Source organism: Eretmochelys imbricata, chromosome 22, assembly GCF_965152235.1.
Source record: "Eretmochelys imbricata isolate rEreImb1 chromosome 22, rEreImb1.hap1, whole genome shotgun sequence".
Classification (NCBI taxonomy): Eukaryota; Metazoa; Chordata; order Testudines; family Cheloniidae; genus Eretmochelys; species Eretmochelys imbricata.
Window position 1 is genome coordinate 13,144,919 of NC_135593.1, and position 26,379 is coordinate 13,171,297.

Sequence of the window (26,379 nt, forward strand, 5' to 3'; positions counted from 1 at the left end):
ATTTAATCCTTTTATCTGAATTCCCCGTTTATTAGTAAGAGTGGCTTTGGAGGAACATCCCTAAAAAGGGAAACCGAGGGTGTTTAAGTGAGTGGCTAGAGGAAGTAAACAGGACACCTGGTTCTATTCCCTGCTCTGATCACTGGCTCACTGTCCAGATCACTTTACCTGTATCCATAACATTACTACTTTGATTTTGCACCAGCACCAAGTGGGTGCAGTATAGTTGGTAAAATGTGCCCCGAAGATCTTCCAATTGAAGGGCTCAGCCTAGCTCCTATACTGAGGCCAACAGCCATAAGATGAGGCCCAAACAACATACGTGGCTACAGTGCAGGAGCCACACAAGCGTGGCTTATTTTCATTAAACCTGAAATGCTCCATCGGGTAGAGGGCTTTTTCAAAAACAGGCCCCATCTCTGTATACTAGTCTTCTAGCCACAGGGTGTTTGAGGCGCAATTGTTTGTAGGGTGCTCGGAGATGCTCAGAGGAAAGGCACTACTTAAATCTGCATATGTGAACAATGAGAGACACACTACTGTAAGCTTCTCAGGGCAGGACCCATCTTTCTGCTTTGTACAATGCCTAGTACAACTGGGTCCTGGTCTGAGACTAGGGCTCCTAAGCACCACAATCATAGAAAATGAATAATACCATGGCACAATCATCTGCTTTGGTTTGTCAGCAGAACCCCTCTGTGCTGGTTGCTTTCCTTTACCTCACGCAAGAAAGTTATGCAGAACCAGGCCCTTAAATGGAGGACTGGAAATGCTGTTTGTCTACAACTAGAAAGTAACCTGCTGATTTTCTCTCCTGCCATTCCCGCCCCGATGTGGGTCCTCCCCACTGCTGCTCAAACATCTTACCTGAATCCTTCTTTCTTCTCCCAGGTTGGATGTTTAATATTCTCGTCAGGCAGTACTTTAGCATTCAGGAGCAGCAGCAGACTACCTCTGAAAATGTTCCGCTGGGAGATTTCTATCAAAAAGCTTTTGAGGTGGTAAGTAACCTCATATTTAGAGGTTGATTTTTGCTGTCTTGTAGCTCCCCCTGTACAGCAAGGTGGCGGGGGGGAGGTGGAGGGAAGAAATCCACCAAGGCTAATTAAGGATGAAGGGTTGATTGTAACACAAGGGATTATACACAACAGTACTTGTAGTAATTTTGTTTTCTGCTGAACCCAGCCTGTTCTCTCCCCCATATTTAGATAGACCACCACTAACATTCTGAATTCTTTTTAACCCTTAGGATGCTCAGTGTCCTCTCCTCCCCATGCTTCTTCTAGACTATACTCTTGTTCTTCTCCAGAAGGTTACATCACTCTGCATTTCAGCCCTTTATCCTTCAGAGGCAGCTATACTGAGTACCACACAGCTAGCTGTGTGGGAGACTTTTTTGTAGGTGATGCCATACACCACAGATCCCTTTTTCTCTGCACAGGCATTAAAGATCCCACAGCACATCTCATCACAATAGGCATTTGCCCAGATGCTAAGTGATGGCATTTCATGGTTTCCAGGGAACTGTCCTCAAAATGACACCTGGCACACAAGAAGATAGTACCTTTGCTTGACAGGAACATAGCATTATTTCAGAGTTGACTCTGAAGATCAGGTTGAATCTGAAGGCCCAAAGGCTGCACAATTTCAGGATGAATTCAGGGTAAAGTTGTCAATACTACATCTATTATCTGGAAATAGCCACTAGATGGCAATATAGTAAGCAATTTTAAATTTATTGCTACACTAAAGGAACAATAGACCCTAAAATCCTTAATTTGTAGGTTTTTTCCTGTGCCTTCAGGTTTTTATTTCTCAAGACTATAGCACCTTCACTGCCTCAGATCTGAAGGGATATTATGTTTTGTCTTGGATTACTCCAGAGACACACAATTTTTCTGTTAAAATCTGAAACAAAAGCTGTAGTCTGAGTCATCTCTGAAAATTGGATCCATCTTTTCAGCATATTGTCTCCTTTGTTTAGCGTCACTTGCTAAAATACCTTAGTTTAAATAAAGTATTAAGCTCCCTTTTTCTTCCAGATCAGCTCCCAACCTCGCTTTCTTTCATATTAAGTCTGGGATTTCTCTTGTCTTTCAGGCTTTAGATGTTATCTTGACAGACCTAAATAATCTGGCAGAGGAAGACATGGAAGATCTCCTGGAATATGAAAGGGGAGTACAGGCAGCTGGCTCAATGTCTTAAGGGCTGCTTTTCACAGAACTAAACAGTAAATGCACCTGCCTTAACAAATGGATATCAACAGGCAATGAACAAATTCAGGCTGGAAGTTAAGTTTCTAACCATGTGGGATGGGGATGGGAGACAAGGTTCTGGAACAGCCTCCCAGCAGGAGCTGTGGGGTAAACAACTTAATTCTCTTGAAGAGAGAGATGGGTACATTTATGAATGCAATTAGATGAAGGAACTGCTTGGGGTGCTCAGTGGCAGGGCTCAGCATGTCTGTATTCTATTCCTAAAACTGAAGCTTCAGGTTTCAGTTGGCCATCAGCAGGGGCAAGGAGGGGATATTCCAATCACCCTCTCTACCAGTGCATTGTTTTTCTCTCCCCTTCCTCTGAAGATCAGGGCCATGGAGGGAGAGGGCTAGGGCTGTGGGGTAGCACCAAGCATTCTCTCAGGTGCAAGAGTGGCTGGTTCTTGCTCACATGCTCAAGGTCTGATTGCCACATGTGGGGTCAGGAAGAAACTTCCCCTGGTCAAATTGTTAGTGACCCTGGGGGGTTTCACTTTCTGCAAGGGGTGAGCAGGTCACTGTCCAGGTTTATCTGGGTCTCTCTCTCCATTACTTCCCTGCCTGGGTGGGGACCTTGGCACTAGTGCATCTCAATCTCCCCTATTCTCTGTGTGGCTCATAATAGTCTAGTCTCCTCAGGGCTGCAATACTTCTAATTCCAGCAGTTGGGTTAAGGGCAGGTGCAGGGTGGTGCTGGGGGCCTATGATATATAGGAGGCCAGCCTAGGTGAGCTAGTGGTTGCTTCTGGCCTTTACCTCTACAGCCATGTTCCCCTGAGAACAGAAACACCATCACCTGTTTGCTATAAACATGCATGGCTACACTAGACCTTACTTTGGTATTTGCAATATACTCATGAAGACATAGTACCCATTAAGCCTTACTTTACCATGAGGATCTCTTCTCCCCTAGGAGAGGCAGCACACCCCCTTTCCAAATTCTCTCCACCTTTCACTCCCTCCATAAGACAGCCAATTACAGCCCAGCTGTATTACAACCCTTTTCCTTACTGCTGTTTCTCTCACCTCTGTTTTAGGCATCCATGCCCTTCCCAACCCCATCTCCCCAAAGATCTGATCCCACTCTGTTCATCACAGGAGTAACACTTCTCCAGTGTGGGGAGGTTTTCCTGCAACAGCAGGAAAGGGGTGATGTGGGATGTGATCCTGTTTCCATCAGCTAACAGAAACCCTGCCCCTGATAACCAGACTAGGTTCTTCTCAACACCCCCATCCCCTAAGTACATTGAGATCTACAGACAACAAGTGCTATCTCTGAGCTAATAGTATCAAAGACAACAGGTCTGAGCCTCACCCTTTAATATCTGGATGGCAGGGTACCCAATTAACAAATAACTTACAGCAGGGTTAAATGACTTGGCCAAGGTCAAACAGGTCAGTAGTAGAAGTCCTGTTTACTTCCTCTAGCCACTAACTTAAACACACTCCATTCGCCTTTTTAGGGATGTTCCTCCAAAGCCACTCTTACTACTAAATAGGAAGTTTAGATCAAAGGATTACATGGAAATTACAGAGGAGAGAAGTGCCATGGCAGTTTTAAGTTATAGGAGAGAGCACATGTAGTGGTTAGATCTGGGGATTACAATATTTTCCCCCACCTCTGCTACTGACCTTAGAGCTTGTCTACACACAGAGTTATTCAGGAACACCTGCTACACTTAGAATTCACATCCAACCTTAATCAAAATTGACTTTCAAATGTAGACAAGCCCCTAAGGCTTTGTCCATGCTGAGCTGGTACAGATTAGACACAAGCATTTTTACCACTGTCACCTGGCTATAATGTCTTCTTGCAATATCTAAGAGAAGTATATCCTCTAAAATGCACAATGCAAGTAGCTGCAGCAGCCAAATACTCCACAAAATAGGGTTGTTTTCTTTCCTCACTTGTGTCAGTACAAAGCAGGTTTGGTCCCTTTATTATGCTGCTGTTTTATGCATCAGCTAGATTTCAGCGTGCAAAATTAAACTATCATTGCTAGAAAAGAGCCATATTACTCAGAGCCCAGCAACTGCCGGCTCCTTCATCAGATTACATAAGAGGAATTCACATGCAGTGAAAAAAGGATCGCTAAATATTACATGACAGTTCCCTCCTCCTGTTATGTGCCTTTCTACACTTCACTGAGATAGCTTATCCTCCCAGATTTGTCAACATGCTGGGGAAATAGGTTCTGGCATAAAATACAAGTCGCCTGCGTTTCCCTCAATGATATGGTATTGCACAGAGGAAGATACAGAGGCGCTATTCCAGTGATCTCCTTTGAATGATTTAGGTGTTTGCGTTTCCTAAAAGCAATTTGGCTTAGGAGCGCTACACTGGAAATTTTCTTCCTCCAAGGCACTTGTCGTCATTCCCTCCAGGAGGCTGCTGCAGTAAAAACATATTGAGCCAGATCCTGACCCCCTGTTCTGTTTGCTTTGCACAACTCTGGTAGTGTTAAGCAGACCGAATGCTGGCTTCAGTGACTCCCTGGTTTAGGATCATAGAACGCTGCTGCACTCCAGCAATCCTCAGGTAGCACAATAGCCCCGTAGAGGGCTGAAAACAGCCAGTACAATTTAGAGCAGCCCTGAGGTTTCTCTACACTGTGCCAAAATCCTGAACTGTGGGAGGACTTGAATGGGGTACCTCTCACCTCCACTGAATGCAATTTAGCTGCTACAATCTCAAAGCATTGGCAATCCCCATTTTGCAGATGGAGGCACAAAGAGATTAAGTGAGTGGACAAAGGTCACAAATAGAACACAAACCACCTGCTTTCACCACTAGACCAGGCTTCCTCCTTCAAAGCATAAGGTAGGCAGTGCCAGAACCTTAGGAGAGTTACCAAGAATGGAGTTGATTTCAGCCACCTTCCCAGCTGGTGGGTACCTCATTTAAAACAAGACGAAAGCAAGCAAGAAAATCTTATTCACATATGTTGAGATTCAGAAGGGCCCACAGTGACTTCTGAGCTTCACAGAGAACAGAACAGTCACAAAAGCACACATTAGGTGAATAGATTCCAAGGCCAGAATGTACCATTGTGATCATCTAGTCTGACCTTGTGCATCACCCAGGCCAGAGACCCTCACCTAGCGATTCCTGCATTAAGCCCAATAGCCTGCGGTGGAATTAGTGCACATCTTTCAGAAAGACAGCGAGTGTCTTAATTTAAAGACTACAAATGATGGAAAATGTACCGCATTCCTCACCCCTCTGTTCTAATGGTTAATTACCCTCTCTGTTAAAATCATGCATCTTATTTCCAGCTTGATGTTCTTTAACTTGGAATAAAGAATCAGCCCTATTTTTGCATATGAAGTTCATGTGACCACGTGTCCGCAGCTTTAAATAAGAATGAGCATTCAGTGCACCAAGGAAATGAGAATATTTGAACACAACATTTATTTAAGAATAAAACATGTTTAAATTATTTGGCCGATTCATATAATAAAAAAAAGTGGTAGTGGGGGGAAAGATTTGCCCAGATGCAAACAAGAAAAAAAATCCAGTGGGGGAAAAGCTGCTTTTTCGGTACAAAGCAATCATTATTTGCAGTCAGCGTGTGGATCCCGTTAGAGGAAAGAAACGGTAGCTCAGGCTAAAAAATTTAAGATTTCAGAGCATGTCAAACCTTTCAATCATCTCAGCACTAAATTGCATCAGAGGCAATTCACTCCTCTCAATTGGCACGTTGCTGCAATGGAATTTAATGGCTGTTTTGCAATTGAGAGAATGACAGGGGTACAAGCTGAGAGGTGTTGTTATGGGTGCTTGACTCTGATCAATTACATTTATTATTGATACTGTGTCATAGACAGACAGGGTGTTTTCTAGTAAGTAAAAATAAAAAATCCACATGGTTAGGAGCAGAAAACGTTCCTGCTGTGACTGACTTATGATCTAAAGACAGGACTGAGAAGAGAAAGAACAGGCAGCCCTGGAGTTATGTGGGATCATTAACACACGAGGAGCAAGATGGGTCTGAAATGGATTTGCAAGAGGGGCTGAGAAGGAGTTTGAAGGGTAAGAAGACTCTGATGTCCAGGGGACACGTGGGAGCTACTGAACAAAATGAAAGTGGTGACCGTACTAGCGGACTGAACCAGTTATAGTTCAAACTGTTCATTGCGTCCATACTAACGATGTCGAATTGGTTTAAGAACGGTTTAGGGTATCCTGTGTCCACACTAGTGGTGTTCTAAATCATTTCCTCGCCTCTCAGAATTCTCAGTGCCACTCCCAGAAGCAGTGGATTCTGGGAGAGATCAAAACGCTTTGCGGACTAGATGAACCCTCTTAGCTTGTCTGTTTCCACAGTGGCACCAAACTGGTTTAGACTGATCTGCTTTTTAGCCTGCTGAAAGCCTAGCCTGCTCCAACCAGTTCTTGCACCCCCATTGAAATATATCTGTGTGGTGCAAAGTGCCCTAAGGGCTAAACTGGTTCTTACACAGGTAAATTTCTCTAGCACAAGCAAAGCTAGAGGGAGCAGTCAGGAGAGAAACTTAGCTGGAGCTTACGGCCTGATTCAAAGCCCACTGAAGTCAAGGGAAACACTGCTATTGGCTACAATGAATGTGGGGCTGTGCAGGATAGGGAAAGGGGAAGCAAGAGGGAATACTGTAAGCAGAGAGGCTGGGGAGCATTGTAAGGGTGTCAAAGAGGTGCCAGAAGTGAATATGAGAAGAAGGCAGTATGGAGACTTGAGAAAGGAGGAAGATCTTGGTCAAGTGTTTTCTGCTGTGGCTCCATACCTGAAATTGTGGCTGCTGTTACCGCCCATTGTATTAAAGTAGCTCGTAACCTCATTTAAATTGGTGTACCAGGCAACCGCCTTCAGCATTGTGATAGTTAAAAGCACTTGTTGTTGTTTGTGGTACAGGTTGTGAGTCAGGGGCACATGCTTTTATCCTACAGGGATTCAGAGTAAGTAAATTACAGTACTTTAAATAGAAGCCTTCAATTGATTACGAGGTCGGCTCTGATTTATAGATAAAACGCCATAGTGACAGCTGGGTTACGATGAGAAGAATGAGCCAAGCTTGAGGTCCAATGGAAGAGCTGGAGGCTAGAGGGAAAGACAGAGAACAGTTCTGAAAATCAAAAAAGGCGCAGTTCCAAATAATCAAAGGCTGTATCATTTAGAGATCAAAACGTGAGAGTCTCGAAAGGACAAAACTTCTACACTGTGACAGCACGAGTCTGCCGATCAGGGGTGTGAGTCACAGTAATAATATCGCCTTGCAATTTACTAGCATCCTTCGTCCAAGGATCACCTGATGCTGCACAAGCCCCCTAGTGATGAAGGTGGTGATATTATTGTTTGTAGATGGGGAATGCAAGGCACAGAAAGGTGAAAGCCCCGCGTTTTCAGAAGTGTCCACTCAAGTGAATTTGAGATTCCGAGAATTGATTTTCAGAGGTTCTGAGCACCAGCAGCTTCCACTGACCTCAACAAGATGTGTGTGTGCGTGCTCAGCACCTCGGAGACGTGCTGAAATCAGGTCCCAAGGTATTTCCCAGTTGGGTACCCAAAAATGGAAGCACCCCAACCTAGCTGATGTGTGAGCAGGAATGGCTTTCCCAGGAATCAGCATCGAATCCAAGAGCTGTGACTTCCTAATCCCCCATCTCCCTGCTAGATGACAATGCTCCCTCCCTCTTTTATTCCTTTAATGTTCCGAGCCTCTGAAACACACGTATTTATTTCAGAAGTCTCCAAAGTCCAATTCTTTTTCCAGCAGTTCCCTTCAGTTCCATTCCTCACCATTCTCTCTTAATTTTTCTGATGGTTAATGGTAGAGATGGGCCCAAACCCTGGATCTAGATCTAGTTTTTAGCTTTGTGTCTTGGAGACAGGACTATTTTTCTACGGTCTTTCCATACAGATTTAAAGGGGGGTTTGAAAAGAAGAATCCCTTTTCCCATCTGCATCATGCTGCTCGTCTGTTCCATCTACCCAGCCTCCCTAAGGCAGCCCTTCAGATAGTCACCTCTGCAGCTCTTGCCATCTTCTTGCAATGTCCCGGTAACACAGCTGCACAGGGGCCCGTCGACCCTGCTCGTGCAGATCTGCTCGCAGCCTCCGTTATCCTCGCACCAGTCTAACCCTGGAACAGGAGAGATCGGGGGCTCAGGAGAGAGCAGCACGCAGTTGTACGGAAAAGGGCATTACAAAGCTTAATAGCTAGAAATGACACTGAAAGCATTTTCTTGATTAAAGCATTCCCCCCCCCCGACCCCCGTTGCATTTACACCCAGCTCTACGGTGCCATTCAACCTGCCGCTGAAGGGTAGGGAGGCTTTGATTCAGACCCACCCACATCAATTCTTTGGACAGCCCTGCACTTAGCTTAGGACCAGAGAGCCTGCTCCCACTTAAGTCAATGGCAAAATCACCGACCCCAAGTGCACTGATCAGTGCTCGTCAGGCAGAGCCCACAAAGCACAGACCAGTGCAATCTCCATTGGCCATGGGCTGGGTAAAGACCCGTCTATCAATTGTTCCTCCAGATCAGCACACGGGGGCGTGGGTTGGGGAGAAGGAGGAAAGATGAACCTTCCGCTGGTCAGGATGGTGGGGAAACGGAGAAAAGAAGCTGAGGAAGAGGAGCAGGAGGAGAAGGAAGGTGTGGCGGAGAGGGGAGTTAGGATGGAAAGGAAAACTGAGGAGGAAGCCATTCCCTAGAAGAGTGGTTCTCAACCTTTTCCCAGTTGCCGACCCCTAAAATATTTTGAATGGAGATGTGGACCCCTTTGGAAATCTTAGACATATTCTGCCATCTGGGGGCTGTGGACCACACAGGTTAGGAACCACTGCCCTAGAAATCACCTCACTGGGGGCTGGCAGTGGGTGCTCAGCATTTCTAATAATGAGACTCTCTCTCTAGTTGGGTACCCAAGGACAGGGATGCCTAGAGCTGGTGGATGCTTTTGAGAAGTTGGGTCCAGGGTAAGAGATGCCTTAGCCATACCTCGGCTAAAGAGAAGGGGAAGGACGGATACATGTAGGGATGAATGGGCAGACACGCAGCGTGGGGTTTTGGGTGAGGAAGTGGCTCCACACGGGACTCTCTCTCCCCTACGAAGTGATGCACAGAACTGAAAAGAGTTGCCAGCTCAGGAGAACCAGAAGGTGAAACTGACCAGACATCAAACGTGAAACTGGTCAGCTGAGTTTTAGTGCCCTGCTGCATAAAATGTACATGTGACAAATGTAAAAACAAATGGTGAAACCTGCACGATTAAAATGGGTTTCTTCCTACTGTAATACATTCAGATGGGGTAAAAGGACCCTGTTTCTCAATATATTTATGATTTATCTTGCGCTTGCCCATTTAATAATCAAAGGTTCAGAATAGTTTACACAGGAGGGAATATTTTCCTCTACATTCTTAGCTGTGCACACTTACGCTTTCTCCGGATGGGCCCTACCGAGATGATCTGCTCCTTGGGCTCTTTGGTATACTCAGTGGCCATCCTGGAATTCTGGGGGCAGTTCTGAACAAACAAAACCGCAAGGGGCGATTACTGCAAGGCTTTGTGATCACCGTGCGCTAGTCTCTGATCTCAACCCTGGATTTGGCCTTGCTCCCATTGAGGCTGCAGTGGTGTTGGATTAGCATCATTAAGGGAAAATTCTGGCCCTTCTTCTCTGATACAGTGGACCTGAACTTGTTCTGCTGGGTGGGATTCCATGTAGCCTAATTGCACAGGGGCAAACCATGTGCCAGGCTCTGGGAGGATGAGGGAGTGAGGAGAGGAAAGTTATGTCAATAAGGAAAAGTTATTTATTTGTTCCCCTAATATAAGAACTAGGGGCCACCAAATGAAATTAATGGGCAGCAGGTTTAAAACAAATAAAAGGAAGTTCTTCTTCACTCAGCGCACAGTCAACTTGTGGAACTCCTTGCCTGAGGAGGTTGTGAAGGCTAGGACTATAACAGGGTTTAAAAGAGAACTGGATAAATTTGTGGAGGTTAAGTCCATTAATGGCTATTAGCCAGGATGGGTAAGGAATGGTGTCCCTAGCCTCTGTTTGTCAGAGGGTGGAGATGGATGGCAGGAGAGAGATCACAAGATCATTACCTGTTAGGATCACTCCCTTTGGGGCACCTGGCATTGGCCACTGTCGGTAGACAGGATACTGGGCTGGATGGACCTTTGGTCTGACCCAGTGTGGCCATTCTTATGTTAATCTATTGGGCATTGCTCCCTTTGGAACAATGCCCGGGAGTAGCCCCCAGGAAACTGTTCGCCTGCCACACAGTGGCCTTGGGGAAATGATTCCAGCATGGACCACCACCCAGCCCACAGAACACCCTAAGGCCGCACACACGTACTATTTTGCAGGAGTATTTTTCCGAGTCACAGAGGGAGACGGCGCAGTGGAGATGAACCTCATCGTAATCCCCGATGAACTTGAAGACGGTGACGTGGAAGCGACAGGTCAGGGATACCCCGTTCTCCTCAATCCCAATGGTGTTATCCTTAATATTTTGGCAACTAAGAGAAAAATACAGAGTCTCAGCTGGGTCCAGGAATGGTTGTGAGCTTCTAAAAAATTCTACAGATCCCCAGTGTTTGTGAGTTATGTCAACAGGGAAACTAAATGATCCTTTTCTCCAGATGTTGCTTGAACTCCCCCTTATGAGCCCTCTCAACTCTGGACTGTTCAGAATCCAAGCCCCAATTTGGCAGCTCGAGGCCATGCCTTATTAAAAAAACATTTCCCCTTTACTGTTTGCTGCAGTGAGGTAAGTAAACTGAGGTAATGCCAAGCTATTCTGATGACTAATAAACTTTGAATTTCTACAGCCCCTGCCATCCAAGGATCTCCGAGCCTTTACACCAGTAATTAATTATGCCTCGAGACATTCTAGAAGCACTGCGGGGTTACCTGACTTGCCCACGTCATATAAGGATTCAGTAGTGGAAGCAGATGTACATATTCTGTTCCCAACCTTGCCACTATCCTGATGGCATAGAAGGGTCCACTAGCCCTACATGCCCAAGCTGCAACCCTTGGGGCTTGATTTTCAGAGGTGTAGAACTCACAGGCTCCTGTAAGTTCAATAGCAGCTGTGTGAGCTCAAAACTATCTGAACATCAGGCCCTCCTGGATGTCTTGTGTTGAGCATCCAAATTAGTGGACACTCTTGAACATGTAAGCACTTCTCTTTTGTGCATCAATTTCTACATCTGCCATATGAGGGTAATGGCACCTTGCAAAGCACCTAGTCGCTCCTGGATGAAAAGGTCTATGTAAGTGCAAAGCTTTATTGTTATTAACTCCAAATGCAGGTGGTAACATATTAAAACTGTTAGAATTTCTCCCAGAAATAATCCACAAATGGGCCAACATTTAACCAAGTATACTGATATCTGCAAACATCTGCCTGTCTAGGGAATAGCATGGAGTCCAGGTTCTCCACCACCAGAGGCAATGCTAGATGTCCAACTACAGCCTTCTTCTAGGTTCTTAAACTGTGCTCTTCAGCATGACACTTGAGCACCTCTGGCCGTTCCCTTGGGATGCTAGGAATAACCACAGAGGTACAGATCAATGGTCCTTCTATTTTGGTATGGGACAGCAGACCTTAGTGCATGCATTAGAGGAAGAAATAAGCCTCCTGTAATGTTCCTAGGTTCAGACCATCTGTTGCTTTACACCAGCCAATGATTTTTAGATCCCCAAAGGAAAATAAAACAGAGAGAAAAATCTTGCCAGATGTCACTGACCCTCCTTCGATGATGAAATATCTGAGTTTGTCATTGCTGTCCCGAGAAGGGGTTGCATAACATTTGTTCAGCGTTAGAATCAGGTGTGTGGAATCTGCCCCGACAACGAAGACCCCAACATAAAGCACGTCCCGGGTGGTTAGAACCACTTCACCCTGTCGGTAGGGGTGCTTATAGGATGAGTTTTTGTACAATGCCATCTTGGTTGTGAAACTGCCTTCTTGTGTTGGGACTGTCAGGTTAATCACACTAAAGGAAAGAAATAAAGCTCATGAGAAAGCAACAGAAAGATCGTCCTCTACAAAAGGGGAGGGTAATGGATAGGGTCTAAGGGACAGGGACCAGGAGATGGAGCTTTTCATATCTAGGTTACTAGTTTGAATACTGCAAAACTGAAAATTGTTACCATCCAATGGACGTTTGGTGGCTGATGTGACCCCGGTTTGATGTTCTCAGTCCCACAAGTGCCACCATAATTATCATTGACTGGCAGCATATAACGGAGGCCAAAGACTGAATGGGCCATGCAAATTCCTTAAAGGGCCCCCTACAGATCAAGGCTTAGACAAATTGTTGGAGCAGCATGAGAGAAGCTAGCCCTCCATGGCCCATACTGTTCTTGTACTGTGGATTCATAACGTAAAGACCATTATGATAACTGAGGCAAAGGAATTTCACCCAATAATTCCTGCATCATGCCCATATCTTATGGTTGAGCTAGAGCACATTTTTTACAAAAAAAACCCCACCCCTTCCATTCTCGATGTAAAGACATTAAGTGATGTAGAATCCACCACGCCCTTGTGGGGGTAGTTGTTGTAGTTAGTTACTCTCACCGTTAACATTTCTAGCCTGAATTAGGCTAGCTCCCTTTTCCAGGTTAAATAGAGGAGACTTTAACCTCCGGGCTCTCAGACCAGCATTAAATTCACACACACAAACAGGAAAATCTAAAGCACACACAGGCCAGTCTTACCTAAGCATTGGCCTCACTACCGAATCCAGAGAAATTTTGATATCAAGCTCATAAGCGCATGAGAATTCCACATTGATGGTTCGGTCCCGGGTGATTATGTTTCCAGTGTTGTTTGCACTTTCAATCCACACAGTGTTTTTGTACACGATATGAGTGCCATTGGACTGTGCAAGAGAAAAAGAAACAAATTTTATTCTTTTTAGGGGTTAACACATCCATCACGATTCCAGTTCACAGCTCTGAAAGCAGCACATTAAAGTCATTCCATAAAAAATAATTTGCAGACAGATTGTGAACTGCTTGGCGGCAAGGATGGCTTTTTGTTTTATATTTGTGCAGCACCTGGCACAATGGGGCTTTGATCCCTGACTGGAGCTTCTGGACATTGCAGTAATAGATTATAAATAATAATAAATCAGCTTGCGTTTACTACTAGACTGAAAAAAGACTCTAAATGTGTACAGAGGTTATGATGTTAAATTTATAACAGCACCATTCATCATAAAAGATCCCAACGCAACAGATACACACTACACGCACCACTGAAATGCAACCACCTCTGGGGAAGAACACATCATCTGTTTAACAGTCCTCATGAATACCATGTTCCAGTGAAATATCAGGGGAAAGTTTAAGTAGGCAAAATTTAAGCACCCAGGCTGGAATTTGGACAGTACACAAGCGCTAACACCTTGTATCTTCTGTCATGCACACAAAAGTGTTTGGAGCTGCCTATCAGAACACAAAGATAGAAAGAAAGAACCCACACTGTGAAGAGTGTGTATGTGATCATCCCCTAATGTAATTTAATGAAGCACTGAAGCATTATTCAGCCATCGTGACATTTGAGCTCAAATAATAAACCTGACACTGAAAGGAATGCGTGTTTCTCTCTCTCCTTTCTTTGCCGTTTGGTTCTGTTCCATGGCATGTGTTTCCACATGTCACCCCAGCAGCATCTACTTTGTAACCATGCACCATTAAATATGAGCCGCCTCCCCCACTCCTCTTTCACCTGCACAATGTTTCCGCAGTTCCCCTTGGTGTTGTTGATCTGGAAGGAGATGAAGTCTTCTCCTTCGATGCCAGGGCAGTGGCGGTCATTCACGCGTACGCCTTCTCTCTCAAAGCCCAGCTGGAAGAGCTTGCACTTGGAGATGGACACTTCCATCTGTGCCGCTTTGCAGGTCACCTCTGCGTCGATGATGTCATGCGTGTCTAGGAGCAACACGGGTGGTTTTAAAGGATAACAATTGAGAGTCGGCATTGAGCTGGCCAGTCAGGAGGGGGATGTTCTGTGCACATCAGCGTTAGAGATTATAGAACTACCAGTTATTGTACCATCAGTAAAGCTTGGACCAGCGAAGGACGTATAGAATAGGGATGGATCTGAACCAGAACTCTAGGTCCGACAGTCCCACCTATCCCCCTGACTTTGGGAAATTCAGATCCCGATCTGGAACTGAACCCATGACTGTGGCCCCCCACTACGGAAAGGATGTGGAAAAATTGGAGCAAGGTCAGTGAAGGGCAATGGAAATGATTAGGGGGCTGGGGCATATGACTCATGAGGAGTGGCTGAGGGAACCGGGCTTATTTAGTCTGCAGAAGAGAAGAGTGAGGGGGGGATTTGATAGCAACCTTCAACTACCTGAAGGGGGGTTCCAAAGAGGATGGAGCTCGGCTGTTCTCAGTGATGGCAGATGACAGAACAAGGAGCAGTGGTCTCAAGTTGCAGTGGGGGAGGTCTAGGTTGGATATTAGGAAAGAGTATTGCACTAGGAGTGTGGTGAAGCACTGGAATGGGTTACCTAGGGAGGTGGTGGAATCTCCATCCTTAGAGGCTTTTAAGACCCGGCTTGACAAAACCCTGGCTGGGATGATTTAGTTGGGGTTGGTCCTGCTTTGAGCAGGGGGTTGGACTAGATGACCTCCTGAGGTCCCTTCCAACCCTAATCTTCTATGATTTTACAATGTACTAAACTGGCCCCTACAATTCAGGCCCATCACTAGCATAAACTGAACAATGAAATGACCCACAGTACCTGCAGCTGTTAGATGAGATGAGGATAGAAGAGGTTAATTGTTCAGAAGGGTGAACTCCCTTTTATAGGCTCAGTTTGCACCCACGGTTCAGCTGAAGGTGCAAGGTGGATTAGCCAGAAATGCAAGTGCTCAGATTTGCACAGGCAGTTCATTTTGTGGATGCAGACTGCACCCACCAACAGGGAAGCTGGCACTCAGTCCTGGCCTGAAGCACTTGCAGCGGCTGTGTGAGCCGCTGTCTTGAAAGTGACCAGCCAGGATTACGCAGTGGGCTCTCCCATCCATACAGCATCAATGAATCACTCCAAAGACAAGCCTCAGAATTCACAGGTAGATAGTATCTTACTTACAGATAGTGGGCTGGGAGTTGGGTGACTAGATAGCAAGTGTGAAAAATCAGGACGGTGTGTGTGTGTGTGAGTGTTAATAAGTGCATACGTAAGACAAAGCCTCAAATATCAGGACTGTCCCTATAAAATCAGGATGTCTAGTCATCCTAGGTGGGAGGCCTGTCACCGAGGCAAGAGTGACAGAGCTGAAGGGGAAGTCTTAGTGGTCTAGCCATCAGGTTTATAGGCAATGTAGCCATATGATAGTTTAGATTCTATTCTCTGGAGCCATAGGTTGAAATCCTGGCAGCATTGACTCAGCCCTTCATCTCCCCAAGGGAATTAGACTGATTTCCATGATGCTTCTAGGCCTCAAAATCTGAGCTTTGGTGTGGATGTTAACGATCACAGGAGAGTTTTTCTAACAGAATTGGGGGTTTTGGTGGGATGTTCTCGGCCTAAAGTCCTCTCCCTGGACACCCAGAGGTGGCTGCATTTCACTGGTGCATGTGGAACTGCCTCCCCCTTGGCCAACACGTCGGGGCGGCTGAACCCAGAGCTAAAAGCATGAGCTGCTCCTGTTCGAGCTCATGAGCCTGGGGCCCCCTAGAGTATGGCTATAACAGCTCATGCCCTCTATAGATGGGTACCATGTAACACATGCCCCAGTGGGTTATATGGGTAGCCTTTGGAATGAAAGCTGGTACATAAATGTTAGTTATTATTATTTGTATTGGGATAGCTCTTAGGAGCCCTACTCATGGACTGCGCCTGTCATCACTGGACAGACATAACAAAACAGCGACACCAAAGAGTTCACTATCTAAGTATCCTTACCCTTGCTATACAAATGAGGAAACTTTGGCACAGAGCAGGAAAAGGACTTGCCCAAAGTCACGCGATGAGTCTGAAGACTAGAACCCTGGAGTCCTGACTCCTTTGGCACCGGCTGTAACCACCAGATCATACTCTCCTAATCTCCAGGTCTTTTCTGGAGTCTTATTTATTTTGTTAACTGAATGTTATTTGTGCTGCCTTCAGAGTTCCATTATTTGTGCAAAATAAAACAAGGCAGATTAACTGTAACTTCATTAAGATGGATATGCTTGGTGCTTAGGAGTGTGCATTTGCATATATTACCAGTTCTGGTGGTGCGACGCTGCTGTGATTGTACCCCGTATGCCGCCTATGCTACGTGGGTCTGAGTCCCTGCCGACGTGCCTATGAGCTGGCTACTCTTCTGCATCGTCACGCTAGTCGGTCTGATGATGACACTGTGAGAAAAGTTGCTACGGTTTCCTAAAAGTTCTTGGCATCTCGATCTTGTCCTGCAGCTTAAGCTGTCTTGATTCTTCTTTGCTTTTGGAGTTGTGACAACAGAACGGGTCTGAGACTTCAGGACATATGGGTTCTTTTCTCAGCTCTGCCAAAGATTTACTGGGTGACCTTGAAAATGTCACTTAACTGCTCTGTGCCTCAGTTTCCCCCATCTCTAAAATGGGGGTAGCATTTCCCTACCTCGCAGGGTGGGGAAATTAATTCAATGTCTGGAGAGTGCTTTGAGATCCTCAAATGGAAGGACTATGGGATGGGCAAAGTGACTTCATTTGGAAGAGCTTTGGACAATGCTTTCGTAAAGGTTATTTGTATGGGGGATTGATAGGACACAGCTCGGGCCCTCTGTGCTGGCTTAGGCGGTTTTTGGGGAGTGGTGATATTCTCTAGGGATTGTATCTATGAGCAGATCCAGGGGGACATTAGCCACCCCTTGCCACATCTGTTTCCGTGCCCCTCCCCTCAGGGGAGGCTGGTTTGTACTGCGGGCTAGGGTTCTTTTCTCACCAAATCCTTTTCCTCTATTAGCCAGTTTTGAGTTTGCATTTGTCGTGTTCTCGCCTACCTTAGACTGAGCATGTTTTGTATGGTCTGTGCCATTATGTCCTCGAGCTGGGGAAGGGAATGCATGCACAATACAGAAGAAGGGTCAAAAGTAGCTTGCAAAATCCAGTGCCTCTGAACCCTGTTAATGTGACGGCTGCTCCCCATTCCCCATAACTGCAAGGTGAAGAACAAAGCTGAGCAGATTTTTGTTGCCACTGAACTTAGACAACAAGCAATTTATATCCATTGATTGAAGAGAAGAGGACTGGGCAAAATTGATTTTTGATTTTTAAAAATGTATGCACATTTGTAAGGAAATTATGTGAGGCCCAGGGGCTTCCAGCAAGTTGAAAACAAGGCTGACTAAAATAGCAGAAAATATACCATTGGAAACTCTCCTTTGTTGGCCCTTGATGGAAAGACTAGCTGAATTAATAGGAGTTTTCAATATCTAGGACTGAATCCTCATGTTGCATAGATCTGCATAGCATCACCAAAATCAGAAGAATTATGCCAGTTTACATCTGCTGAGAATTTGCCCCTGTATTTCCTTGATTGTATGAAAGTCTGCTCCAGGCAGGAGTCATCTTTCAGCATGGACAGGCTGTGTGATGTGTCTGTGGCTACTTGTGAATTTCTGGTTTTGGTTCATGGTATGTTATCCCACACACTAACATGTTGTGTCTCTGTAGTATTGTCTGGTTTTGTAATGTCCGGTCTTGCAACTTCGACAAGTTGTAAAATTGCACCATTCCATAATTTTATTGGAAATCGCATGAAGCACGCAATATTTGGAAACATATATGAGCTGTAAAGTCATTTACCTTTTTGTACTTTTCACTGTCAGTTTCTTTATGAAAATCAATAAAAATCATCAAAAAATCTCCATTTTTACCAGTGGGACCAGATTTTAGATGCGATCTGACATGTTGGGAGTTACAAATCAACCCAACACCACCTTGCTCTTCTACAGCACATTCTCATAACGCTTGCCGAACATTAGTGACTTTAGGCTCACAACACCTATGTGAAGCAGTTATCATTAGCCCTATTTTACAGATTGGGAAACTGAAGCATGGGGAAGTGACTTGCCCAGGGTCACAATGCAAGTCAGTGGCAGGGACATGAGTAGAACCAAAGAGCCTTGACAACCAAGTCTTGGTGCTTTAATCACATAAACACCTTTCCTCCCTAGTGTACTGTAGCTCCACTGGATTTGAGGTTCGAAGTTTGTGTGGGTCTGAGTGGGAAGTGGTTGCTGAAGGAGTTGGCTTATCTGTGTCCCATATAAATACGTAAGGCCCATTTTTAACTTAGTTAAAAACACGAGAGCCAACGTTGCAATTAGCCTCCTGAGACACCGAGTGGATGCATGTGGGGTCACTCACTGTTTCCATAGGGTGGAGGTTCGATACAACCGCACAACTCCCCTCCGTTGTCAAGCTCACAGCTTCTGTTGGGACAGTCGGCCCCCACACAGGGATCTTCAACCACTCCTGCTAAAAAGGAAAAGACAGACGAAGACAACAACTTTATTTTCAGACCAGTACCCAGACAATTCTTTATTACCCCACTAAACCCCTGCAGTGTTGCTAACTCCAGCAATTTTATCTCATGCTATTTGATGTGTTTTTAAAGCCCCAGCTCCTGGAGTGATGTGAATACGTGAGAATATCAGCTTTCCATTTTTAAAAAAGTCAGTTTCTAGCCCTCCTGGTTGCAGAGAAAAGCTTGAAAGCATAAAATGAGTCTGACCTAAAGGCTCAGGAACTAGAAGTCTAAGGTACCCACCATATTATTTTTAAATGAATGTATACTTTTTTTAAAAAAATCTCATGATTATTAAGCCAATCTCATGATTTCTTGGGGCTGGAGTTGTGATTTTATGAGTACTTGAGGTTAACAATGCTGCCCTCAAAGTCCTTACTCAGGCGAGGACTGGACTGGCATCAGACTCCCACTGAGTCTGGGGAAAGTGAAGTTCCCACAGCATGGACCGATATTAACAAACAATTTATTCAGGTAGGGCTTCTGGGTACTTTACAAACAAAGCATCAACCCAGACTATTTGGATCATTTACCACCTACCCCTAGAACACCAGCGGAAGAACATCTCCAATATGTCCTTAGCCCTAGGACAGGCAAATGCTTGCCACAGCCAGTATACTTTGGAGGTGAGCATGATCCAGTTGGGGTGGACTACTAGGGGGAGCATGTTGCTTAGTTAAGGAGCCTCCAGAGACAGTGTCTTGTCTTTAGAGCTGGATGGAGAATGAAATCTGCCCTGCCCCTGCACCCCGTGAAAATGTCCACTTTTCAGCAAAAACTTGACAACCAAAATATTTGTACTCCAAAATGTTATCTATGTGCCTCATGGGAGTTGTAGTTCAGGTACCTCATGCTCCCTTTCTCCTCTGTAGGCCAGGCTCCCTGGTCAGACTACATCTCCCATGATGCACCACGGTCTCCTCCTCATGTTGGTGAGAGGTTGCCTCACAGGAGTCCTGGTCATGGTGCATCATGGGAGATGTAGTCTAGCTGGGGAGCCCAGACCACAGAGGAGAAAGAGGACATGAAGAAACCAACCTACTGCTCCCATGAGGTACTGCAGCAGGATATCTGAATAAAAAGATTTTGGTTTTCAGGCGTTCAGTTTTTCAATGACACATTGAAATTCTCCACAGAAAGAATGCACGCTTTGTGAAAAATATCAAGTTTATCCAAAACTCAGTTTTCTGTTAAAAAACAAAAACAAAACAGTTTAGATGAAAAATTTTTGACCAACAATATTTGTCTCCGCTCCTCAATCGAGGGCAAGCTACCACAGAAGTCCCTCTGCTGACTCAGCAGCCACGGTAGCACATCGGGATGGAGGTCGCCTCTAAGGTAGCCAGGTTCCAAACGATCTAGGGGACCTATCGCTAATTGCTCTGGCTCCCATCTCTCTGCATTAGCCTCTCGCTGATTGAGCCTGCAGTCCGGCTGGATACAGAGGATGGTGCTCCTAAGCGATAGGCGCTATTGGCCAGAGAACGGAATAGGGTTAGAATAGCGCTCTTACAGCAATTCTCCTTCTCTATCCACTCGGTGCTGAGGATCCCAAAGGAGCGGCAGGCCTCCCCGTAGGCGGCGAGAGAGCCGCAGAGCTGGAACTTCTTGTGGTTGTAGCAGCCGTCGAGGAAGCAGGACTCGTAGAAGGGCAGGGGATCCAGCAGCCCGTAGCAGGGCTGGAAGAAGCCTTTCATGTCCGTCAGCTTGAGGCAGTAGCCATCGCTCTGCAGCTTCTGGATCTGCACGTTGTCGCAGGCGGCGGCGTACTGGGAGTACTGGAGCTCGTTACAGCTGGGAGCGAGAGATTAAACGAAGGACATCAGCCTGGAATCGTGTGAAACAACCAGTCCCTAAATCCTCTCCTGAGGTGAGCCCACAGACAAATAGACCGCTCAGGTCACCTTGTTCTTTCCTCATTATTACCCCACTGTCCCCTCCCATGTATTTCCTAGTTCTTTTCACCTCTCATTATGAGATCCTCATGAATCCAGGGTGAAATTCACCCCTGTGCAGAAGGCCAGTACAAGGGCTATGGGCCACTTAAATCCCATGCCAGCCAGAGATCCAAGTGGGCTGTAGTCCTTGGGCTGGCCCCTTTGAAGATTAGATTCCTCCCTAATCTTTGGTAAGCATCTCTTCACATCCAAGGCCAGGTTTTTACAGGGCTGGCCTCTCTTTCCATGTACAAGATTTGCATCTTCATTGCTTGCATCCATAATTCCTGGTGGGTGGGATTTGGAAATGTGCTTAAGCGATCTAGGAACCCAAGCACCATTGACTGATTTAGGTATTTTTCCCATCTTGCCCTCTTTGGCTAGGAGTTTCAAAGGAATCTAAGGGTACCCAAATCCTATTGAACTTTAGCAGCAGTTGAGTGCCTAACTCCCTTAGGCTATTTACAAAATCCCAGCCTTAATTCCTCCTGCTTCCACAGCTAACTCTCTGACTTGCACCTCCAATCAGGTATGTAGTTATCACCACCTAAATGGTAGACTCTGTGCTCGCCATTAGCCATATGTGCAAGTACCATGGGCAGAACTTTGGCAGGTGCAGATTAGTTGGGCAGAGGGAGCCTTTGAAAATCTGGCCTGCTACTGGCACACCTAAAACTCCCGCTAACTTCTGTAGAAGTTTTGACTGTGTAGCCCATGCCCTCTGTCCCCCTCTAACATCATCAGGGACTCCGAGAGGTCAATGAGCCTGTTCAGCCGTGACTAACAGAGCCGGGTCTTTTGGTTCAGGCAGTTGCGGCACATGCTCTAAGATGCAGAGATCTCAGGTTCAATCCCCACTGCCAACCACCCACCCCAAGGGGTGGCCCATACAGGGATTTGAGCTGGGGAGATCTCTGCAGTTTAGGACAAGCCATGTATAGAGGTTGACGTACCAACTGCAGTGCACAACTAGGAGTGCAGGTTAGGGCCCAGGACATAGGTTCAAAGCTGACTTCCAAGTAGGTAAGGCCAATAAGCCTTATCTCTATTCACACCAAAGCTCCTTTACCCCATTTTGGCAGTGTAAAGGAGCCCTAAAGTGGGTGTATATGTAATTTACCCGCACGTTAAGGTCCCTTTGCACAACCAGAGTGGAGTGATATGGCCTTAGTGTAAATGATCCTATAGGGTTTAGGAATTGTCTTTTTGTCATATGTTCGTACAGCACCTAGCACAATGGGCTCTGGCTCCTAAGCGCTATGGCAAGGCAAATGAACAACACTAATGAGGGTAGGGTGACCGAACAGCAAGTGTGAAAAATCAGGACGGGGTGGGGGGTAATAGGTACCTACATAAGACAAAGCCCTGAATATCGGGACGTCTGGTCACCCTAAATGAGGGTGAAACCAACAGGGTTCTATAGAAATTACTCTACAAACCAAGAGAAATGAAGAGCAAATGATCTCATTTCTAAAGGTGATTTGAGCCCTCCTATGGGATTCTACAGGGGGATAGAATTTGCTATTATATTCCATGGCAAGGTTCACACTGCTCCAGATTATTGTTCCCTATTAAATACTGCAGGACTTTTCCTCCAGGGCTTATTTCCCTGCACCGAGCTGTGGATGGGTTCCTGATACACAACGTGGGCGCCCACTGGTGTCAATGGCCAAACACTCACTGACTCCAAGAGGAACCTTGGGCATGTCTACACATGAGGCCCCAGGCTCACCTCTTCTGCATGCCATTGGTTTTCCAGCTCTGGGCCAGAACCACACTGCTGACGACCGGCTTCCCCCTCAGGGTGACGTAATCGTCGGTCCGGTCCCCATTGAAGTTGCCGCACAGGCCACACACTTTGTTCTGCAGCCGCTCGCTGATGCTTATTTTGATGACGTTGAAGCCGTTGTAGAGGATCTGGATATCCGGGCTGGTGTCGATCACCAAGAAGCCCTCCATGCTGTAGATTTTGGTCGAGAGCCCGGTGACGAAGGGGATGGTCACCTGGGTGCCATTCACCTACTCAAGGGGAGGAGATAATGCTGAAGCCACTCACCTCTCAACACTCCAAGGGACAGACTGAACCTGATAGGCACAGGTCCCCGTAGCGGGCAGCATGGGAAACATCCCTTCATGCTGCCCCTCCCTGCCACCAGCCAGCTCCGTAATGGAGGCGGGGCAAGGCCAGGATCCATCCTACCCCCTGTCCCTTTTGAAGTCTTCTTAGCATTCTAGGAGGGAGAAGTGCCTGGGACGTGCATTAGATTGTGCCAACCCTTTGCACGGGGTAAGCTCAGCTCAGCTCGACGGAGATCGGGAGCTCTTTGAGACAGGGGCCATCTGTCTGGTCAGCACCTACCCCACAATGGGGTCCTGGGCATGCGGGGCTCACGCAGTACAAATAATCAGTAACAAGAGGCAAACCGTGCTCAAACCCATCACTCACGACAGCTTCCAGGGAGGCAGATCCAGTGAGGAAGCACTGCAAAAACCTTCCCCTTTGATTTACCTCCCTTCTGCCCTAAGGAGAACGACATTCCCAGCCGCCGCCTTCCCCTCCCACAAGCAGAGCTTCCTAGAACCTAAAAAGGGAGATGAGCCAGAGGCTGCATGAACTTCCCTAGAGCCTTTGCTACTGCCAGCTGGTTACCCGGTGTGGAAGGTGCTCAGATACTATGGCGATGGGCTGAATACAACACCCTAACAGACAGTGAAGTCAGGGGGTGACGGGGATGTTCCTAATGTGGGAAAGGGGTGGCAATTGGCTTTTCCACTTTGGAGAATTCCAACCCAGCCCTGCTTCTTGGTGGCCAGATACTTTCCCTCCTCCCTGTCCCAGTGAGCTCAAGCTCAGCCTCGGGGAGTGGCTAGTCCCCTAAGAGTTTCAGGGAGGAGCAGAGGAAACCCACAACCGGCGCTTTACCTTGATGGTGTTCCGGTCGCTGATGAGAATCTGCTCCTCGTTGATGTAGAAATACACCGGGGAGATGACGGTGAGGTTGGGCAACGACCACTTGTCGAAGCTGATGATCAGTTGGAAGGAGAAGTCGGGGAGCTTCTGGCAGATGGTGGAGAGGACAAAGGCGCAGTTGGCCGGGAAGTGGAGGAAGGCGCCGTCGAAGGTGCGGAAGACCCCGCCGCCCGCCGCCAGGCAGTAGGAACTCTTGGTGCTGAAGCAGCCACGGACGCCGTTGCGGAGGGCGCACTCCTCGTCCGACTTGCACTGCCGCGGGTCGCACTGGACTAGGTTGCGGCGGAAGCAACGGCAGCGCCGGGTGCAGTCGCTGTTCCAGAACAGCTGCTTGGGCTGAAGGAGGGAGCGAGAGGAAAAGCCATTTTACTGGGAACCGACCGACTCAACCATAAGGCGCATCACCAGAGCCTCTGGGCTCATGTCAAATTGTGGAGTTCTCTAAACTCTCTCGGGACCGTTGCCCACCCACTGTCCTGGCCAAATCTTATAGAAGGAGATGGGCCTTATTCGCAGTAGTATTATGGTAATGTCAAGAGGTTCCAGCTGCGATCAGGGGCCCGTTATAGAATCATAGGCCCATAGGGTTAGAAGGGACCGCCAAGGTCCTCTAGTCTAACTCCCTGCCAAGATGCAAGATTGTGCTAGGCGCTGTACATACGCACAGTAAGGGACAACACCCTGAAGAACTGGCAATCTAAACAGGTAGGACAGACAAAGGGTGGGAGGAAGAAAGGATTATTATCCCCACGTTGTACCAGGGGAGCTGAGGCCCGGAGGGATAAGTGACTTGCCCGTGGTCACCCGGGGAGTCTGTGGCAGAGCTGAGATGGGACACGGATTGCACTGTAGGTCAACAGGCCTGGGCTCTGTCAGACCCAGAGAGGTTGAATTCTGGTTGGAGGAGCTCTCAGTTGCCATCTCCTCTGGAGATTTAAATGGCAGCAAGTCAATTTGGACAGCTCAGGCTCAGCTAATCTGAACTGTGTGATAGAATTGCCAACACTTCAGCCAGTAGAGGGCAGTGGTAGCACATACATGCTAGCAGTAATGTGGCAATCTCAGATCAGATCATTGATCTAGCCAGTCCAATATCCCACCTCGAGAAGTGGCCAATACCTGATCCTTCAGAGCAAGGCTGAAAAGACAACAACCCTATAATGCCAATAGCACAGTACTGTACACAGGGCAAAGAGTCTTTGTAGAGCCCTGGGGAGGTTCAGCTTACGCCCTAAAGCCTGAAATTTAATTAGCCTTTCGCAGAAGCACAAAACAGTGATTAATCATCATAAAATCAGCCAGCCCTTTGAAAAAGCCCAGTTGCAGGATTGGACGGTATGCAGTGACTTTCAATAGACAAAAGGGTGACCAATAGATAAAAATAATCCAACTGCACTGAAACCTTTGGAAGCTGCAGAAGTGAGGAAATTTGAAGTTGCCGTTTCCACAGCAACCTTCCCCTCTTTCACTCAAGCTCGCAGTGCTATAAATATCCTATTGACCAACTTTTTGTACTGTTCCAGCAGAACACAAATTGACTTCAGCCCCTGTATCAGATTCATAGAACAATTGGATGTACGGGCTTGCTTTGCTTCTGATAAGAATGTAGGCACCACGGTTTCTGAAGGAGAAAAACAGCCCCCCGTGGGAGTATGGATGAAGACAACAACTAAACAAGCCAGTCTTTTCAAGAAGCATCCTGCATTGGGATGATGTTTTTTTTGCTTTAATGAGAAATGTGTTAAATCTTCTCTAGAGACAGATTTTCAAAGGGTGGAATCCTCTCATGAGCCCACAACTTTCACTCACGCGCACGTACTTTTGGGCACCATCACCTGTGTATGTGGACTGTTGCTTTGGGCTCAATTCCATCACCCTTGCATGCAAAGAATGGAATCTATCACCCTGGCATGCAGATAAGCTTGCAAAAAGCACATGCAAAATTGGGTGATGGTAAGCATTTAGAAAGGTAAGAATTGAGACAGAATTGTGACACTTCTGAAAAGCCAGGACTGAAGAGTCCAGTTTTCAAATGTGGGCTCTGTCACTACACTCTAGTCTACAGAAGATAATGTCAACTGGTACAGTTATAGTGTGAATCCCCCTAGTGGAGGTAGCGGAGTTTCCGCAGGCACCAATGTGCTTTACCAGTTTAACTGCGTCTATATTGGGGCTTTTGCTGGTATAAAAATTTCAGGGGGTGGGGGGAATCATCCCCCTAACCAACACTACTATGCTGTCAGAGGTTTCTAGATCTGGCCTTGAACAGTTGAGTACACCCCAGCTCTAGACATGCAGATCTGCACAGACATGCTCATCTGACACCCCTGAGCCAGTCAAACCGTGATCATCAAATTCAGTAAGTTAGTGGCAGTGAGGAATCGAACTCAGGAGTCCAGACTCCTGGTCCCCCTTCCCTCAGCTCACTGAACATTTCTTCCCTATACTGCTAAATAAACATAGGGACTAGGTGGGTGAAGGAATATTTTTTATTGGACCATCTTCTGTTGGTGAGAGAGAGACAGGCTTTCAAGCTTACACAGAGCTCATCTCTGTCACCAACAGAAGTTGGTCCAAGAAAAGATATTAATTCACCCACCTTGTCTCTCTCATATCCTGGGACTGTCATGGCTACAACAACACTGCATACAAATAATAACATACACATATAGCTTCACTGATC

General features: G+C 46.5%; 1 protein-coding gene across 6 annotated transcripts in view; it reads right to left on the reverse strand.

Annotated features, from left to right (window-relative positions):
* Window positions 1-5,646: 5,646 nt before the first annotated feature.
* Window positions 5,647-26,379, reverse strand: part of TECTA (tectorin alpha) — a 66,096-nt gene continuing 45,363 nt past the window's right edge. For 4 of the 6 annotated variants that reach the window (XM_077839658.1, XM_077839662.1, XM_077839657.1 and 1 more), the window contains 11 exons: window positions 23,649-24,032; window positions 22,458-22,744; window positions 20,302-20,582; window positions 18,629-18,739; window positions 14,000-14,202; window positions 12,985-13,148; window positions 12,009-12,257; window positions 10,610-10,772; window positions 9,680-9,767; window positions 8,261-8,377; window positions 5,647-7,335 (listed from right to left, as the gene is read on the reverse strand). In XM_077839658.1, the coding sequence (XP_077695784.1) occupies window positions 7,235-7,335; window positions 8,261-8,377; window positions 9,680-9,767; window positions 10,610-10,772; window positions 12,009-12,257; window positions 12,985-13,148; window positions 14,000-14,202; window positions 18,629-18,739; window positions 20,302-20,582; window positions 22,458-22,744; window positions 23,649-24,032 (2,148 nt within the window). In that variant the 3' untranslated portion in view covers window positions 5,647-7,234. Of the gene's footprint in view, window positions 7,336-8,260; window positions 8,378-9,679; window positions 9,768-10,609; window positions 10,773-12,008; window positions 12,258-12,984; window positions 13,149-13,999; window positions 14,203-18,628; window positions 18,740-20,301; window positions 20,583-22,457; window positions 22,745-23,648; window positions 24,033-26,379 lie in introns of those variants that run through there. The other 2 variants (XM_077839659.1, XR_013348578.1) reach the window with 2 other exon arrangements.